The 20,454-nt window shown below is 44.5% G+C and overlaps 1 protein-coding gene across 1 annotated transcript in view; it reads right to left on the bottom strand.

Annotated features, from left to right (window-relative positions):
• The window catches only part of LOC146063022 (uncharacterized), a 41,301-nt gene extending 22,204 nt beyond the window's left edge, over positions 1-19,097 (bottom strand). Inside the window, exon 1 of the mRNA XM_083175031.1 lies at positions 18,992-19,097. Within this exon, the coding sequence (XP_083031157.1) occupies positions 18,992-19,091 (100 nt within the window). The 5' untranslated portion in view covers positions 19,092-19,097. The remainder of the gene's footprint in view (positions 1-18,991) is intronic.
• Between the last annotated feature and the right edge of the window lie 1,357 nt (positions 19,098-20,454).

A 20,454-nucleotide genomic window follows, 5' to 3' on the forward strand; every position in this document is an offset into this window, starting at 1 on the left:
ATATATATATACTCACTAGATTTGAGCACAAAATATGAAGGTTTAATCAAGTAAAGGCATAATTACTGTAGTTCAATGGACATTTCAGACACCCCATGTAACTTTTTTAATATAAGTAGAGAATGACCCCTGTCACTTACTTATACACCAAGTCAGTGACCTAACGATGCCACTACTGGACCTCTAGCATCTGTCAGAGGAGTGCACTGGAACACTGGCACCTGGCATGTAACCGCTAACAAAGAGCATGTAACTCGTGGCAATGAACATGTAACCCCTGGCATAGAACATGTAATCCCTGGCAATGAGCAAGAAATCCTTGGCAACAACATTTGTAGTTACGCCACTGTGCTAAGTGGTCTGTGGGTGCCACCCATGGGTGCACCCATAATTAAAGTAGCAGTATATACACACTTATTTTGGCCACCGGTGCACCATCTGCAGGTGTCTCACACTATTGCGCGTCCATTGCCAAGAATGAGGCGGAGGGTGGTGGACTGGTAGATGACATAATGGAAGTTGCTCAGATAAGAGTGGCCAATCTGTAGTGTCCATATCAGGAGCATCTAAAAGATCATTCACCCCATTGTGGAATGCAAGCTGCAAAAGTCCATATGGGGACCAAAACCTTGTACGAACTGTGCCTCTACTTGAGTAAATTGTGCCTCTACTTCAGGGATGACAAACCTTTGGCCCTCCAACTGTTGTTGATCTACACACACGCATGCCCTGTGTGGTGCGCCACTAAAGATTGGGTACATCCAAAAATCCAATGAAGAAATGAATGGCCACTCACCGAAATTTTGCAATAAAAGCCAGAGAGGGTATTTTTAATTAACAATATACATCCATATAGGTCGACGTTTCGATCCACAAGGGACGATCATCAGGACGGAACAGCTCAATTAAAATACATCAGGATGGTGATCAAATCAGGAATGAACTAGAACCTCACCGGGCCAGATTAAATACCCCTCTCAATTAAATCACACAACAGGAAGCGATTGCCATACAAGGTCACTTCCGTTCCTCCCCAAGAAAACCAAATAGTATCAATAGTGAAAATCGTGGTGAATTTATGTCACAAATTTTGACAAACAGGATTCTCATGGGGATGAAAAAAAACTTTTGAAAGAGATAATTGTAAACTGCGCAACCATTAGGTCTCAATGAAATTATCCATTTCAGAAGTTTTTGGATACTTTGTATTTCCTAGAAAACCCCTTTCAAAATGATTTGGCCCTTGTTACATTTAGTTAGATCTATTTATAGGATTGTAGGAACTTTATGAGATTGTGACTGTGGATAATGTTGATTTATTTTATCCAAATGAGAATCCTCTGGGTATATATTGTGCTACCCCTAAATGTTGGTAGTTATGAAACACGTGCAGTATATAAAACTTATCTGTTATTCCATTATAGTGCCTGAACTGCCTGTGTAAAAGTGCCCATACACGGTGCAACAGGGCAGTGCGATGGATGCGCGCTCCCGTACATATTCCCATAGCACATAAAGTCTGCGCAGCCCGTGCTCTTAGTACTAGATTGCATCATATCTAGTACAAAAAGCATGGTGCTGTAGCACATTGTATGCTTTCGTACTAGATGCTATGCAATCTAGTACTAAAAGCACGGAGTTCATTGCACCATGTATGGGAACCTTTGTGAGCATATAAAGAGACAGACTTGGTGCTGGTATAGTCTAAAAAGGGGCAATATAATGTGGTGTAATGTAAATAACGGACACTACTGTGTGACGTAACATGGATAAAGGACACTATTGTGTCCAGAGTTGCTTTAAGAGAGGAGGTGGCCCGTGTGCAGGCTCTGATTGTACCCCCTCCTCTCAGTAGTTTAGTGGCAAACGAAAGTTCATGTGCAGTAAGTACTATCATCAAGGCCCTTTTTGCTGTTGACACAAAATGCAGCATTTTACAATGGGGTTGGGGCCAATGATGCGCCATATTCTATATCTCCCAGAGACTAAAAGTAGTTAAATATTATAAATAGCCTAAATCAGGCTTGCCTACCCTCCCGGAATGGCCGGGACCCTCCCGGAAATCGGGTCCTTACCCCGGCCCCCTGGGAAGGTGGGCAAATCTCCCGCATTCTGCTAATTGCCCCCGTTCCCCCCTTGCCCGCTGGTTTAATTACCTGAAATCGCATGTCCGCGAAGGGGGGCGGGGCTAAAATGATGTAATCGCGTAATTTTGCGTCATTTAAGCCCCACCCCCTCTCCGCGGCCCGTGAATCATGGTGATTTCTGGCATGGGGGGCGTGGCCAAATGATGTCAGACTTGCTCCCGCAACCCCTGACGTGTTGCCTCTCCGGGCTTCTCCCGGAGAGGTGAAATTAAAAGTAGGCAAGTATGGCCTAAATTATAAAAAAATGATGATGTTATTCTGTACTGTGAATTGAGCGAACTAAGATTGTAACAACTGAACAGGAACACATATCTGTCCCATGTGCAAACAATGCTTATTTGTATTAAAGTCACCTTATTTACACACTGGAGTAGAGCACTTCCCTATGGGCACAGTGCTGCCTCAGCCCGTGACCTGTGATGTCTAACAGTGGTTATAAATAACTCTTTATCTCTCATGATTTACACCTAACTCTTTTAAGGGTGCAATAAATAACTCGTTTGCATAGCCCGCTGTTATGAGGCAGAGATTTACAGTGGGGAATATAATGATAAAACCGCTGCAAGTGCATCCAATTTTCATTTCAAAGACATTCGTTGTTTAGATTGGATTAATGTCTGGAGCAAGACCTGTGTTTTGGAATCTAAAGCCCCATACTGTACACACTAGCTCAGTGGTTCCCAACCCTGGTCCTCAAGTACCCCCAACAGTGCACGTTATCCAGGTAACCCGGCAGGTGCACTCATTATTCAGGCACATTTGAAAAGATCCACAAGTGGAGCTAATTACAGCACTTGTGATTCTGTGTGGAGACCTGCAAAACATGCACTGTTGGGGGTACTTGAGGACCAGGGTTGGGAACCACCGCACTAGATGACTGGCGATATAGTTAGCTGATATTGGAAGTGCTGCTGGTCAAAAGAAATTGAGTGTACACACTGAACAGAATCAGTAAACAATATTGTTTAGTGACATCACCGGGACCCGCTGAACATGCGGGTCATTGACTTATTAGTTGACCTGAATGTTTAACGAGTTCCGGTGATGTCACTTAACAATATCGTTTACCAGCAGTGTGCATTGTTAATGATATTGAGTGCACACACTCAACGTTTTCTTAAAAGATATCGCTCGAAAGACCCTTCTAAATATTATTGTTTGATTTATCGTCTAGTGTGGGTTAAGGCAAATGTTAAACATATTTATTCTCTGTGGAGCTCTGCATGAAGGACTTCATTTAGGTATGTGTGCAAAACAAGAGAGTGGCATAACAGGGGGGTGCAATCCACACTCAGGTGTGACCCATTGAGGGTGTGACCCTTGCTGAGAGGTGGCACCATAATGCCAGCTCCTGCTCAGTGACAGGAGCCAGCATTGTAGCCAAAGCACTCCAATGACAGACAACATCTACCAAGCCCCCAGGATTCTGAAAACAGGGGTTAATACCACAAGGCCACGCCCCTTCCCACAAATCCACATTGCCTCCCACGAAGCCACGCCCCTTATTCTTAGCACACGCATTTGGTTCATGTATACATCACTCATAACCGCACATTGGGCCTCATTCAGGTTCATGCGCTCGCATGCACATTCGCAAGCACTCTTACAAAAAAACCCACACGCACGCATCGGGCGAAGGCACGCCTATAGTGCTTGCAAAATCATTCGCACGCAACCATACTTAAAAGGGGGGTGGACTATCATTGCGCGTACGTGTAACTGGTCGCTCGTACCCACACATTTTCGTACGCACACTCACCTCAGTCTGCTAACGGTGGGATTTGTTTGGTTGTGGCGCATTGGTTTGGTCAAAATAACTTTAGCAACAGAAGAAGTTTGTATCTGCTAACACTTGATTGCTGGTGGTATGCAATCAGAAGTTGTGCTGAGTTAATTGTCTCATGAAATCAACCATGTATTGGTGTCAATAGTGTGCAGGTGCCATTGATTTACCCATTGATTTATCCATTTCGTGCGTGTGTTTGCTCCGTACGAATGAGCACATTACAAGAAGCAAGGTGTGCGAAACTAAAAACCTGCTTTGAGCTTGCGAAAAGTTTTGCGTTTGAGGGGAACAATCCCTCTTGCACTCATGCGAAAGCACACCCACCACTTATAGTGAACGCCCATGTGTACGCCCATGTGTACGCCCAGTTTTGCTCATTATAATGGTCGCGCCCATGCTAACGCCCACTGCACGCCTACTACCTATGCACTCGTTCGCACGGAGAAATCTACGCGAAAGTTTGCTTGCGAGTACTTTTTTATTAGATTGCACATGCACGTGCGAATTCGCATGCGTACGCGCCAATGTGAATAAGGGCCATAGTGTAATTACAGGGGTAAGGGATGCCTCTGGGACTGCATACATCTCTGGTTGTTAGACACATACTTTAAACAAAAATGAAAACACTAATTTCGAAATCAGCATACACACCTTCCTCTTTAAAAGCATCAAATGGACGTCCGCTTTTTTATTAACCCTTTCAATGCCATCACCTCTGTGTGTTCAAAATACCGCTACAAATGCTGGTGTCCCTCACATTTGTTATATAAATTAAAAAAAAAATGTTGTGTAAAAAAGATCATATTTCCTATATAAGGTAAACATTACAGGTCATTATGACGAATACAAATTTTTGCTTGCCAATTTTGACACCTATTTTGACAAATTCACTTGGCACTCAAAGGGTTAAGGACCGATAGCAAATATCACTGTAATAATACTAATGGCTGAAATCACATAACTGTACTGTAGTTTTAGCTTACATTGAAAGGATTAAGATGCAATCAGCCCTATAGAACAAGTCGCTGATCAGCCTCTTCATCAGTCCACATTTTACATCAGGTGTTTTGTTTACTAAAGGTCTATTGCTATTGATTTTTATCTATTTCAAATTGATGAAAATGTATCTAAATCCATGTTGGCTGTCAGGGGCACGATTACTAAAACATGATTTGTTTTTTAATATAAATTTTTACCATTTATAAAATGTGTGTTTTAGCCCCCGAAACCCAACATCGATTTGGTTTTTTACTTATACAGATGGGGACATAGGCCCCCAATTCATACCTGCTTTCTGGGCTGCTAGTGCTCGGAGCCCAGCGAGCATGTATCCAAACTCTGTCCTCAAGGCACCCTAGCGTTCCAGGTTTTACGAATATCCATGACTCAGCACAGATGGCTGTGAGAGAACATGAGGGTATGACACAGTGACTGGGAGGGGGCGGCAGCACAGTAACTGGGAGAGAACATGGGTAGGGGGGGTGACACAGTGACTGGGGGCGAGATGTACTAAAGGGAAAATGCGGTAAAACCCCCGTTTTACCGCATTTTCCTATGTATCAATACCTGTCCGCCCCGTTTTCGCAAGGCAGGGTATCGCCACCCTCTGGGTGGCGATACCCTATAGAAGCCTATGGGCTTCTTTCGCCGCCCGCCGTCCGCGCGCGCCCTCCCCCCTTCCGTCCTCCTTGATCTCCTCCTGGTGTCACAGCCGGGAGGACATCCGGCTTCAGGGGGGAGGAGGAGACGTAGGGGGATGCTGGCAGCCGCCGGGAGGTGACGGAGACCCTCGCAGCCCACATCACAGGTATCGCGGGGGTCTCCGTCACCGCAACCCGATGCTGGCCACATATGTTAGTACATATGCGGCAGCATCGCGGCGGCTGCCATGCGAAGGGCGGCGATGTATATTAATACATCCCGCCCTGGGAGAGAACACCGGAATATGAAACGATGGCTGGGAGAGAAAACAGAGGTAGTGAAATTATTAAGAGCATATTTCAGCGCTGCAAACCACTATGTACAGCACTGCGAACCACTTGTACCACCCTATAAATAAAATGTAATAATAATAGAAAGGTAAAAATGGCAGAAATGTTGAGGCACAGAGAAGCAGCTGGGTACAGAAAGAGGCAGAATGTGGCACAGAGTCAAAAAAGGGTACACAGAAGAAGGTGATACTGATAGAGGCACTACTATTGTGTGTTATTATGTGTGGGGGCATTACTAATGTGGGGCATATGTGTATTGTGTATTATTGTGTGGTATTATGGGTAATTGTTTAGTTTCACGGCGGCAGATGTTGCATGCAATTGCATGCGATTCGATGCGATTTGGTACCTGTCCATAACCCCAGTACGCACTACGCACTACACACGAGTTGATTTTATATAGTGTGGTGAGCGCAGCGAGCCACCGAGCCCGAAGCTTGGCGAGCGGACGTGGATTACTTTACATGTATTCCGCGGCGAGCGCAGCGAGCCCCGCAAGGGGATACGGAATACATGTAAAGGAATCCGCGGCCCCTCGCGGGGCTGGCCACACTATATAAAATCAACTCCATGCGTAGTGGATAGTGGGGTTATGGACAGGTACCAAATTGCACCGCATGCGATATCGCATCTGCCGCCGTGAAACTAAACAAGTACCGCATTATGTGTATGAGGGTATTACTAATATGGGCTACATATATAAGGGCCATTAATGTGTGTTATGTGTAAGGGCATTATTATAGTGTGGCATACCGTGTATAAAGGGCACTACTGAGGCATATAATGTTACCAAGGAGCAATACAGTGTGACATAACATGAATGACGGACACTGACGTGTGATATAATGTGAAGAACGTTACATTAGTGTGTGGTGTAATTTGAATTGTGGGTACTATTGTGTGGCCACACCCCTTCCCAGGGCCGGTGCAAGGCACCGGAGCACCCCAGGCGAGTCGGGGTGGGGGCGCCCCGGTGCCGGGGGGGGGGGGTGTACCTGTCCTGCGGCTGTGTATATAAAGCTTGCGGCGGAAGCGGGGGGTCCCTGCAGTCAAGAAATAACGAGCGCTATCCGCCTGGCTACGCGGAAGCGCTTCTGTTGTGAAAACACTGCACACGGCGCACGCTTATTTCTTGACTGCAGGGACCCCCCCGCTGCCGCCGCAAGCTTTATATACACAGCCGCAGGACAGGTACCCCCACGGCACAGAAGGGGAAGGGGGGGGCGAAATGCCGCCCTCCAGTGGCCGGCGCCCTAGGCAAATGCCTAGATTTGCCTAGTGGTGGCGCCGGCCCTGCCCCTTCCCAGCAAAAGCAAGCCCCTTCTCGGCCCACGTGCCTTCGGCACACAGAATCCCTATTTTGGGTAGGGGCACCAATGCTCTCGCTGACATAGGGCACCAAAGTGTGGATTGTTATGGTTGAGCGGATTTGCTGGCTGCTGCTGATTTGTACTGCTGGGTGATGGCTCAGAGGCGGAACAATCAGTGGTACAAGCAGTGGCGTAAGTTTATAACAGAGGCCCGGAGGCGAAAGTGTGATGTTGCCTCCCCCCCCCCCCCCACACACACACACACACACGAAAAACCCAGTATTTCTTAAGACTATAAGACTATGCCACATAGGCACACACACACAGCCACACACACACACACACATAAAGCCACATGTATACACACTGCCACATACATCACATGTATACACATAACAGTAGCTACATATGCACATACACCCACAATTATAAACTGCCACTTGCACACACAAAAACATGTATACACACAGCTACATATGCACATACACCCACATGTATACACACTGCCACATACACACATGTATGCACATACAGTAGCTACATATGCACATACACCCACAATTATACACACACAAACACATGTATACACACAGCTACATATGCACATACACCCACATGTATACACATTACACACAGCATCATACACATATGTATACACACACAACAACACACACATGTATAAACACAGCTACATATGCATGCACATACACCCACATGTATACACACAGCAACATACACATATGTATACACACAACTACATATGCACATACATCCACATGTATATATACACACACCTCTGTAAACACAGCCACATATGCACAATCAGCCCTAACATGCACACAAAGCAACACATGTATATAAACACAGCCCTATATAGATAAACACACACTACAACTGCCCCCTCTCACCTCTTAAAGAGGCATCTATCTATTTCATTAGCCAGAAGATCGTAGGAAGTGGAGAGCTGGACGGGCTGCAGGGCTGTCAGGAGGAGACAGGGGCTCTGCATGTGACGGGAAGTCCCGTCTCCTCCTCTCACTGAGCTCCTGGAGCAGCGCTGCTAATCACTGCAGCACTGCTCTCATCATAAAGTATTCTTGCTGGTACGCAGGGGCTGGAGTGGCAAATGACTCCATTGCATCCGGGACTTCCGCCACTGGGTACAAGGAAGCACCAGCCAAAATCTTGCCTAGGGCATAAAATTGGTTAGGGCCAGCTGTGTCCATGTGATCTAATCAGTTATTGCATTGCGGATTGTGGCAATGTTACCATTGCAGATGGTGATAAAACAGCCCTAAGTCGAAAGGCCCATACACACTGGGCAATTTTGAGCTGAAAACAGCTCACTTTTGGTGTCATGAGCTGCTTTCAGCTGTATGCATCATCGCTGTCCATCTGCTGGTATTACCAGGCGAGTGGATGGCTTTCTATAGCGTCCTGCTGTGTAATTGCTCAGTGTATGCACTGAGCAATATTCAGCCAAGAGATTTTCATCATCATCTCTGTCCATACAAGTTCCCAGTGTGTATGCACCTTAAGGACGCAGGCAGAGTGCCTTTTTATACAAAGAGAAGGCTCCGTTAATGGAGGGAGCAAATTTACATATATAAAAGCCTAACTACTCCTCACCTTTTTGAGGCGAAATACCGCCAGTGACCACTAGAGGCCTATCGATGGAACAAATTACTCCGTAACAGAAAGTGAAAGAAAAATTATCTGTTTCAAACTGGCTGGATATGGAGAGAGGGAGCTGTGAAAACAGGGATTGGAGGGAGGAGCAGATAGGGACTGAGCTGTCATTTTGACGGGCTTTTAACTAGTATTACATAAATAGGTAGTAATTAGCAGTGCCAAAGCAGAGTCCAACAACATACACTTACACCATCATATTTGTTTTGGTCTGCAAATACGTACATACTCTACTGAAGTACATGTATGACTTTACAGACGTGCACTTAACCCCTTCCTGACACAGCATGTTTTTGCCTTCCTGACAGAGCCCTTTTTTTCAAATCTGACATGTATCACTTAAGTGGGGATAACTTTTTTTTGCTTTTACTTATCCCAGTGATTTTGAGATTGTTTTTTCGTGACACATTGTACTTCAAGTTAGTGGTAAATTTTCATCGATACAGTCTGTGTTTTTTTGTGAAAAATACCAAAATGTCGGAAAAAAATGGAAAATTTAGCAATTTGCAAAATGTTAAATTTTCTGCTTGTGAGACAAATAATCATACCACTCAAAATAGTTAATAACTAACATAGACCATATGTCTACTTTATGTTTCCATCATTATTTCAACTTCCTTTTAATTTTTTTGGACACTAGGAGGCTTACAATATGAATAGCAAATTTTCAAATTTTCAAGAAAATTTCAAACACTGATTTTTTTAGGGACCAGTTCAGTTCTGATGTGACTTTGAGGGACTTGTATGTGAGACACCCCCATAAATGATGCCATTTCAAAAACTGCACCCCTCACAGTATTCAAAACAGCATTTTGGAAGTTTGTTAACCCTTTAGGTGTTTCACAGGAATTAAAACAAAGTGTAGGTGAAATTTCAAAATTTCATTTTTTTTGCAGATTTGCAATTTTAATACATTTTTCTAAGGAACACAGTACATTTTACTAGAGAAATGTGACTAAAAATTGATTCCCCCAATTCTTTTGTTTTCATAAATATCCTATATGTGGCCCTAGTCTGCACGTTGACCAAACCACAGGCTTCATAATAGAAGGAGCACCTACTTGATTTTGGAGCCTCCTTTTTATGAGATTATTTTTTAGGCACCATGTAGGTTTCTAGGCACCATAAGATGCTAAAAGTTAGGAACCCCCCCACAAGTGACCCCATTTTGCAAACTACACCCCTCAGGGAATTCATCTAGGGGTATAGTGTACATTTCAAACCCCCAGGGGTTTCACCAATTGTGGTACAACTGGGCAGTGAAAATGAAAAATTAATTTTTTTACACAAAAATGCAGTTCTGGCTCCAAATTTGTCATTTTCACAAGGAATGAAGGAGACAAAGCACCCCAAAATCTGTGCCCCAATTTCTCCCGAGTACGGCAATGCCTCACATGTGACCAAAAAATACCAGTTGGGTGCATGGCAGGACTCAGAAGGGAAGGAGTGATTTTTGGATTTTGCAGCTCAGATTCTGGTGGAATGTTGGTGGGTGCTATGTCGCATTAGCAAGACCCCCGAAGCACCAATACAGTGGAAACCCCCCACAAGTGACCCCATTTTGCAAACTACACCCCTCAGGGAATTCATCTAGGGGTATAGTGTACATTTCAAACCCCCAGGGGTTTCACCAATTTTGATACAACTGGGCTGTGCAAATGAAAAATTACATTTTTTACACAAAAATGCAGTTCTGGCTCAAAATTTTTCATTTTCACAAGGAATGAAGGTGACATAGCACCCCAAAATCTGTGCCCCAATTTCTCCCGAGTATGGCAATGCCTCACATGTGACCAAAAAATACCAGTTGGGTGCATGGCAGGACTCAGAAGGGAAGGAGTGATATTTGGATTTTGCAGCACAGATTCTGGTGGAATGTTGGTGGGTGCTATGTCGCATTAGCAAGACCCCCAAAGCACCAATACAGTGGAACCCCCCCACAAGTGACCCCATTTTGCAAACTACACCCCTCAGGGAATTCATCTAGGGGTATAGTGTACATTTCAAACCCCCAGGGGTTTCACCAATTTTGATACAACTGGGCAGTGAAAATGAAAAATTACATTTTTTTACACAAAAATGCAGTTCTGGCTCAAAATTTTTCATTTTCATAAGGTATGAAGGAGAAAAAGCACCCCAAAATCTGTGCCCCAATTTCTCCCGAGTATGGCAATGCCTCATATGTGACCAAAAAATACCAGTTGGGTGCATGGCAGGACTCAGAAGGGAAGGAGTGATTTTTGGTGGTGGAATGTTGGTGGGTGCTATGTCGCATTAGCAAGACCCCCAAAGCACCAATACAGTGGAACCCCCCCACAAGTGACCCCATTTTGCAAACTACACCCCTTAGGGAATTCATCTAGGGGTATAGTGTACATTTCAAACCCCCAGGGGTTTCACCAATTTTGATACAACTGGGCAGTGAAAATGAAAAATTAAATTTTTTTACACAAAAATGCAGTTCTGGCTCCAAATTTGTCATTATAACAAGGAATGAAGGAGACAAAGCACCCCAAAATCTGTGCCCCAATTTCTCCCGAGTACGGCAATGCCTCACATGTGACCAAAAAATACCAGTTGGGTGCATGGCAGGACTCAGAAGGGAAGGAGTGATTTTTGGATTTTGCAGCTCAGATTCTGGTGGAATGTTGGTGGGTGCTATGTCGCATTAGCAAGACCCCCGAAGCACCAATACAGTGGAAACCCCCCACAAGTGACCCCATTTTGCAAACTACACCCCTCAGGGAATTCATCTAGGGGTATAGTGTACATTTCAAACCCCCAGGGGTTTCACCAATTTTGATACAACTGGGCTGTGCAAATGAAAAATTAAATTTTTTACACAAAAATGCAGTTCTGGCTCAAAATTTTTCATTTTCACAAGGAATGAAGGTGACATAGCACCCCAAAATCTGTGCCCCAATTTCTCCCGAGTATGGCAATGCCTCACATGTGACCAAAAAATACCAGTTGGGTGCATGGCAGGACTCAGAAGGGAAGGAGTGATATTTGGATTTTGCAGCACAGATTCTGGTGGAATGTTGGTGGGTGCTATGTCGCATTAGCAAGACCCCCAAAGCACCAATACAGTGGAACCCCCCCACAAGTGACCCCATTTTGCAAACTACACCCCTCAGGGAATTCATCTAGGGGTATAGTGTACATTTCAAACCCCCAGGGGTTTCACCAATTTTGATACAACTGGGCAGTGAAAATGAAAAATTACATTTTTTTACACAAAAATGCAGTTCTGGCTCAAAATTTTTCATTTTCATAAGGTATGAAGGAGAAAAAGCACCCCAAAATCTGTGCCCCAATTTCTCCCGAGTATGGCAATGCCTCATATGTGACCAAAAAATACCAGTTGGGTGCATGGCAGGACTCAGAAGGGAAGGAGTGATTTTTGGTGGTGGAATGTTGGTGGGTGCTATGTCGCATTAGCAAGACCCCCAAAGCACCAATACAGTGGAACCCCCCCACAAGTGACCCCATTTTGCAAACTACACCCCTTAGGGAATTCATCTAGGGGTATAGTGTACATTTCAAACCCCCAGGGGTTTCACCAATTTTGATACAACTGGGCAGTGAAAATGAAAAATTACATTTTTTTACACAAAAATGCAGTTCTGGCTCCAAATTTGTCATTATAACAAGGAATGAAGGAGACAAAGCACCCCAAAATCTGTGCCCCAATTTCTCCCGAGTACGGCAATGCCTCACATGTGACCAAAAAATACCAGTTGGGTGCATGGCAGGACTCAGAAGGGAAGGAGTGATTTTTGGATTTTGCAGCTCAGATTCTGGTGGAATGTTGGTGGGTGCTATGTCGCATTAGCAAGACCCCCGAAGCACCAATACAGTGGAAGCCCCCCACAAGTGACCCCATTTTGCAAACTACACCCCTCTGGGAATTCATCTAGGGGTATAATGTACATTTCAAACCCCCAGGGGTTTCACCAATTTTGATACAACTGGGCTGTGCAACTGAAAAATTACATTTTTTACACAAAAATGCAGTTCTGGCTCAAAATTTTTCATTTTCACAAGGAATGAAGGAGACAAAGCACCCCAAAATCTGTGCCCCAATTTCTCCCGAGTATGGCAATGCCTCACATGTGACCAAAAATACCAGTTGGGTGCATGGCAGGACTCAGAAGGGAAGGAGTGATTTTTGGATTTTGCAGCTCAGATTCTGGTGGAATGTTGGTGGGTGCTATGTCGCATTAGCAAGACCCCCAAAGCACCAATACAGTGGAACCCCCCCACAAGTGACCCCATTTTGCAAACTACACCCCTCAGGGAATTCATCTAGGGGTATAGTGTACATTTCAAACCCCCAGGGGTTTCACCAATTTTGATACAACTGGGCAGTGAAAATGAAAAATTACATTTTTTTACACAAAAATGCAGTTCTGGCTCAAAATTTTTCATTTTCATAAGGTATGAAGGAGAAAAAGCACCCCAAAATCTGTGCCCCAATTTCTCCCGAGTATGGCAATGCCTCATATGTGACCAAAAAATACCAGTTGGGTGCATGGCAGGACTCAGAAGGGAAGGAGTGATTTTTGGTGGTGGAATGTTGGTGGGTGCTATGTCGCATTAGCAAGACCCCCAAAGCACCAATACAGTGGAACCCCCCCACAAGTGACCCCATTTTGCAAACTACACCCCTCAGGGAATTCATCTAGGGGTATAGTGTACATTTCAAACCCCCAGGGGTTTCACCAATTGTGGTACAACTGGGCAGTGAAAATGAAAAATTATTTTTTTTACACAAAAATGCAGTTCTGGCTCCAAATTTGTCATTTTCACAAGGAATGAAGGAGACAAAGCACCCCAAAATCTGTGCCCCAATTTCTCCCGAGTACGGCAATGCCTCACATGTGACCAAAAAATACCAGTTGGGTGCATGGCAGGACTCAGAAGGGAAGGAGTGATTTTTGGATTTTGCAGCTCAGATTCTGGTGGAATGTTGGTGGGTGCTATGTCGCATTAGCAAGACCCCCGAAGCACCAATACAGTGGAAGCCCCCCACAAGTGACCCTATTTTGCAAACTACACCCCTCTGGGAATTCATATAGGGGTATAATGTACATTTCAAACCCCCAGGGGTTTCACCAATTTTGATACAACTGGGCAGTGAAAATGAAAAATTTAATTTTTTACACAAAAATGCAGTTCTGGCTCAAAATTTTTCATTTTCAGAAGGTATGAAGGAGAAAAAGCACCCCAAAATCTGTGCCCCAATTTCTCCCGAGTACGGCAATGCTTCATGTGTGACCAAAAAATGGCAGGACTCAGAAGGAAAGGAGTGATATTTGGATTTTGCAGCTCAGATTCTGGTGGAATTTTGGTGGGTGCTATGTTGCATTAGCAAGACCCCCGAAGCACCAATACAGTGGAACCCCCCCCACAAGTGACCCCATTTTGCAAACTACACCCCTCAGGGAATTCATCTAGGGGTATAGTGTACATTTCAAACCCCCAGGGGTTTCACCAATTTTGATACAACTGGGCAGTGAAAATGAAAAATTACATTTTTTTACACAAAAATGCAGTTCTGGCTCAAAATTTTTCATTTTCATAAGGTATGAAGGAGAAAAAGCACCCCAAAATCTGTGCCCCAATTTCTCCCGAGTACGGCAATGCCTCACATGTGACCAAAAAATACCAGTTGGGTGCATGGCAGGACTCAGAAGGGAAGGAGTGATTTTTGGATTTTGCGGCTCAGATTCTGGTGGAATGAATGGTGGGTGCTATGTGGCATTAGCAAGACCCCCGAAGCACGGTGAAATGATGAACCTAAAAATCCATAGATGTGTGGTATATTTTAAAACACTCCTTTATACATAGGCCGGGTTTGTCGGGGCAAGTGTCACACTGGAAAATAGTTTGCTTTCTTATTCCCTTTTTATAGCAAACTTTGCACCTTTTTTGTGTCCTGCCCTTTTTTCCAGTGGAGGGGATTTCATCAGGAAAATGCTGCCCTGGTACAATACGGGGGCCAGTACTAGAAGTACTGGGGCCCTCTGCCTGCTGGTTCCCAAATATTAGGCCCTTTATGACTTCCTCTTGAAAGTGCATAAATGTCCCCCTCTGGCCGGTAGAACGGAATAGCACGTAAGCGTTATACAGTGCCATCTGGATGATATACACGGCCAGCTTCTTGTACCAGATTTTTGTTTTCCGCAGGGCACTGTACGGCTTCAGTACCTGATCTGAAAGATCCACTCCGCCCATGTACCTATTGTAATCCAGGATACAATTAGGTTTTGAGGTGTGGGTACTGGTACCTCGTACAGGGACGGAGGTGGTACTGTCTCCGTGAATTGTTGTCAGTATAAGGACATCCCTCTTGTCCTTATATTTGACCAACAACATATTTTCGGTGCATATTCCCCTGCTTTCACCCCTTCTCATTACTTGGGCAATGTGCGTTTTTGGGAGGCCTCTTTGGTTCTTGCGCACAGTACCGCAAGCTGCTGTACCTCTTGAACCAAGGGCCTTAAACAGGGGGATGCTGGTGTAAAAGTTATCCACATAGAGGTGATAACCTTTATCCAGGAAGGGGTGCACTAAATCCCAGACAATTTTTCCACTAACACCTACGAGGGAGGGGGGGCATTCTGGCGGTTCAATTCTTGAATCCTTCCCTTCATATACCCTAAACCTGTGGGTGTACCCTGAGGTGCTTTCACACATCTTATACATTTTTATGCCATACCTTGCCCTCTTACTGGGAAGGTACTGGCGGAATTTAACCCTTCCTTTAAAATGTATAAGGGACTCGTCTATGCAAATGAATTTATCTGGGATGTACATCTCTTCAAATTTGGCACTGAAGTGATCAATGACCGGCCTGACTTTGAATAGCCGGTCAAAGGTGGGATCATCTCTGGGTGGGCACTGTGCATTATCGTTGTAATGCAAAAATTTAAGGATTAACTCAAAACGATTCCGGGTCATGGCCATACGGTAAAGTGGGGTGCTGTACAGAACATCTGTACTCCAATATTGCCTAATTTCTGGCTTTTTTACTATGCCCATATGAAACACCAGACCCCAAAACGTCATCATCTCTACTGCATCTACAGGGGTCCACCTAGCAAATGATGACGTGGGGTTTTGAGCAATAAACTGCTGGGCATATAAATTAGTTTGGTCCACCATTAAATTTATAAAATCATCAGAGAAAAATAATTTGAAAAAGTCAATTTCTCTGAGACCTGTGGAATCAAATTGGATTCCTGGGATGGCCAAAAACTCAGGAACCTGGGGCTCAAAATTGTCTGGTGGTGGGGTCCATACGAGATCAATTATTGGGGGGGGGTCTCAGCTGCTCTACGGGGGCGTCTTTGAGGGGGTCCCTCATCACTAGAGGAGGAAGAGGAGCTTAAGATGAATCCTTCAAATTCCCCGCTTGCCTCACTGGCTGTGTCAGAGTCAGAGGCAAGCATGGCATATGCCTCCTCCGCTGAATACATTCTTCTGGATGACTGGGATGACATTTGGGATGACATTTGGGATGACATTTGGAATGCCATTTTTATTTTTGTGTTTCTGGTAGTGAAATGTTTCAACACGTGTATAGTGTAGGGGGGGTACAAACTTTATTTCAATGTAGTATGTAGTGTGTAGTGTGTATGTAGTGCAGAAAAAAAAAAAAAAAAAAAAGGTCCTGCGCCAAAAATTGAGCACAGATGTTGGTCAGTAACGTCCGTCACTGAACAGCGCTCAAAGGCAACAGGAATTTGATCAAAAAAATTTGATCAAAAAAAATTAAAAAAAGACCCCACAGCACCCTCAAAAAAAAAAAAAAAGGTGATCAGTGATGCGACACTGATTACCAGTGAGGGGCAGCAGGTGCACAACCTTTGGTGCAACTGACAGTGCAACTGGCAGGTATATATAAAAAAAAAAACCCTGCAGCCCCAAAAAGGGGGGGTAGCAGACACAAAATATAGCACTCTCTATCACTATCTCTCTATCTCTCACTATCTATCACTCTATGACACTGCAGCAGCAGCACTGACAGTTATATATATAAAAAAAAAACCTGCAGCCCCAAAAAGGGGGGGTAGCAGACACAAAATATAGCACTCTCTATCACTATCTCTCTATCTCTCTATCTCTCACTATCTATCACTATCTATCACTCTATGACACTGCAGCAGCAGCACTGACAGTTATATATATAAAAAAAAACCCTGCAACCCCAAAAAGGGGGGGTAGCAGACACAAAATATAGCACTCTCTATCACTATCTCTCTATCTCTCTATCTCTCACTATCTATCACTATCTATCACTCTATGACACTGCAGCAGCAGCACTGACAGTTATATATATATATAAAAAAAAACCTGCAGCCCCAAAAAGGGGGGGTAGCAGACACAAAATATAGCACTCTCTATCACTATCTCTCTATCTCTCTATCTCTCACTATCTATCACTATCTATCACTCTATGACACTGCAGCAGCAGCACTGACAGTTATATATATATAAAAAAAAAACCTGCAGCCCCAAAAAGGGGGGGTAGCAGACACAAAATATAGCACTCTCTATCACTATCTCTCTATCTCTCTATCTCTCACTATCTATCACTATCTATCACTCTCTATCTCTCTATCACACTGCAGCAGCAGCAGGAAGTCACAAGAAGTCAGATCCATGAAGCATCCAGCACGCTACAAGCAGTGATCAGGTGATCAGGTAAGGTATTTGCAAGGATCAGGTAAGTATTTGCAAGGATCAGGTCAGTATCACGGCAGATAGGCACGGTGACCGCTCTGCACGCAATTCCAGACCGGAATGGCGTCTGCAGCGCAGTCACCGTTAGTTTAAATGTCGCGCCTTGGCTGTGATTGGTCCGTGGGTCCCACGGACCAATCACAGCCTTGGGGGCAGGTGGGGTGAGGTGTCGTCGTCACCGATGACCCCCTCATGCCCCCTGACGCCCGGCGGTGATTGACACCTGTGTTACCGAGCGTCTGATTCGCTGGTAACACAGGAAAACGCTGTGAATGGCTGTTCACACTGAACAGCCAATCACAGCGATCGCCGACGGGGGGGCGGCATCGCAGCCCCCCCTGGGCATGCAGGGACATGTCTGCTGTCAGGGACAGCAGACATCGTCCCTCTGTCACTGCGTCTCTAGACGCAGTGACAGTTTAAAGTCATGACGTACATTTATGCCATGTGTCGGGAAGTACATCCCGGCCATGACGTAAATGTACGTCAAATGTCGGGAAGGGGTTAAATCACCTTGTGGGGAGCTGTTTATCAATATAGTGAACATAAGCAAACCCCATTACATCAGTCATGCACGGATTACTACAGGTGTACACTGCCGTCCCACTTTTACACTAATGTCCCTGAACAGTCAAGGGCATTCAGATGTGTATGATGGATTTCTGGGGAAAGATTCCTTTAGCACAGAATAGAATTTAGGGGTTTATTCTAGTTCATTCTTTCTGACAAAATCCTTCTTAGATGGACAAAACCATGTGCACTGCAGGGGGGCAGATGTAACATGTGCAGATAGAATTAGATTTGGGTGAGTTATTTTGTTTCTGTGCAGGGAAAATACTGACTGCTTTATTTTACACTGCAATATAGATCTCACTTTGAAGAAAAACCCCACCCAAAACGAATTCTCTCTGCACAAGTTACATCTGCCCCACCCGCAGTGCACATGGTTTTGTCCATCTAAGAAGGATTTTGTCAGAAAGAATGAACTAGAATAACCCCCAAAGTTTAATCTTCTCCCAAAACAAAAATAAGAAGGTAACAACCACACGCTTTTCTCTAGATCACAGGTTCTCAAACTCTGTCCTCAGGACCCCACACAGTGCGTGTTTTGCAGGTCTCCTCACAGAATTGCAAATGAAATAATTAGCTCCACCTGTGGATCTTTTAAAATGAGTCAATGGGTAATAAATGCACCTGTGCACCTGCTGGGTGACCTGAAACCGTGAACTGTGTGGGGTCCTAGTTGTTTTTCCAAACAGACAAAACATTTCTACTGTCAAGCTGGGTTATGTAACAGAGGGAGGACGGAGTACTCACACAGATAGTACACACACAGGTAGACTGGGAGAAGTGGAAAGCAGAGGATTCCCAGCAATATCTTCTGCCACAGACTGAGGCTCTTGTGTGGTACCACCATGGTAGTTGTGAAGTCAGGATGGAATGGGCTGTATCCTGCTTCCTGGTTGTGCGCTGTGTTATTCACTGTATGAACTTTAAACTGCAATGCCAGTTAAACTTTAAAGATATGAAAGGTATATGAGAGTGTCAACACAAGCCTTTTTTTGAACACGAGCTTGGGTGTGCTTATATGACCTTTAGTTACACTGATTACTCCCTTCACTATAATGCCTTTTATATTCTGGTGACCAATAATCTAAGCAACATGCAACCTTACTTCAAAACACTGCGAGATATACCTGAGCTTTAGAATTATAATTAGAATATTTCTGCAAATAAAGACTTACATTTACCCTGTCCTGTACTACAGGCATGCAATGTTTAACATTCAATTACTATGCAAGCAAGATTATTATAATTGTGATAGCCTGCATGCAACAATGTGTCATAGGTAGAGACTGATAGTTGCTATGCCAATCCTACTGTGGGACTATATGCCCCATGTATGGTAGGTGAGCAGGACACTAAAGAAGCCTGCTAATGCATAGAGTTGGAGGTTGCTGAGACATTGCAGTGGTGGCGTGTTTGGTGAGCTGAAAGCAGAAATGGTTTTACTCATACTTTAAAAAAAAAATTGGGTCCCCCTCCCAGCCCCCAGAAGGGAAGCTAAGTCTTTCACATTTAGTGGGGCCCCCGTATCATGCCCCGCACCCCCTCCCTTTACCGGTCACATACCCGCATTCGCAGCTCTTTCGGGAGTGATAGAGGCTACATCACATTGTTCACGATCAGCTCACCACCATCTTTCCTTTTTCTGCTTCCCTCCTAGTCTTATTTTCTTTTATTTCTTTTGTAATTTGTTCTACTGTGAAGTATGTGAAATGTTATTTTATATTCTGTACTGATACAATGTCTACATTTGTAGATATATTATTAAACCCCTGATGAAGTCTGTATAGATGAAATGCGTTGTTTTTTTATGTTCTGTACTACGTACAGAATGTACAGAAACGTAGTGAAATCGCATCGCATGCCATTATTTCACCTCTTATAATAACATTTAATGTACTATACCATTAAATGACATGTAATGTAATTTTTTTACGCACCCCCCCCCAGTATCCACGTCATCCCGAAGCGTGGCGAGCGATGGCGGAACGCGTTCGGCCGACCTTTTCATACCCCCACTATCCATGTCAGCGTGGAGTTGAGCTTATATAGTGTGGTGCGTGGTGAGCGCAGAGAGCCCCGAAAGGGGATGCGTATTATGTTACATGTATTACGCGTTCCCTCGCGGGACTCGCTCCGCTCACCACGCTTCGGGCTCGGTGGCTCGCTGCGCTCGACACACCATATAAAATCAACTCCACGCCGACGTGGAT

This window comes from Crinia signifera, chromosome 3, assembly GCF_055691185.1.
Source record: "Crinia signifera chromosome 3, ASM5569118v1, whole genome shotgun sequence".
NCBI classification, from domain to species: domain Eukaryota; kingdom Metazoa; phylum Chordata; class Amphibia; order Anura; family Myobatrachidae; genus Crinia; species Crinia signifera.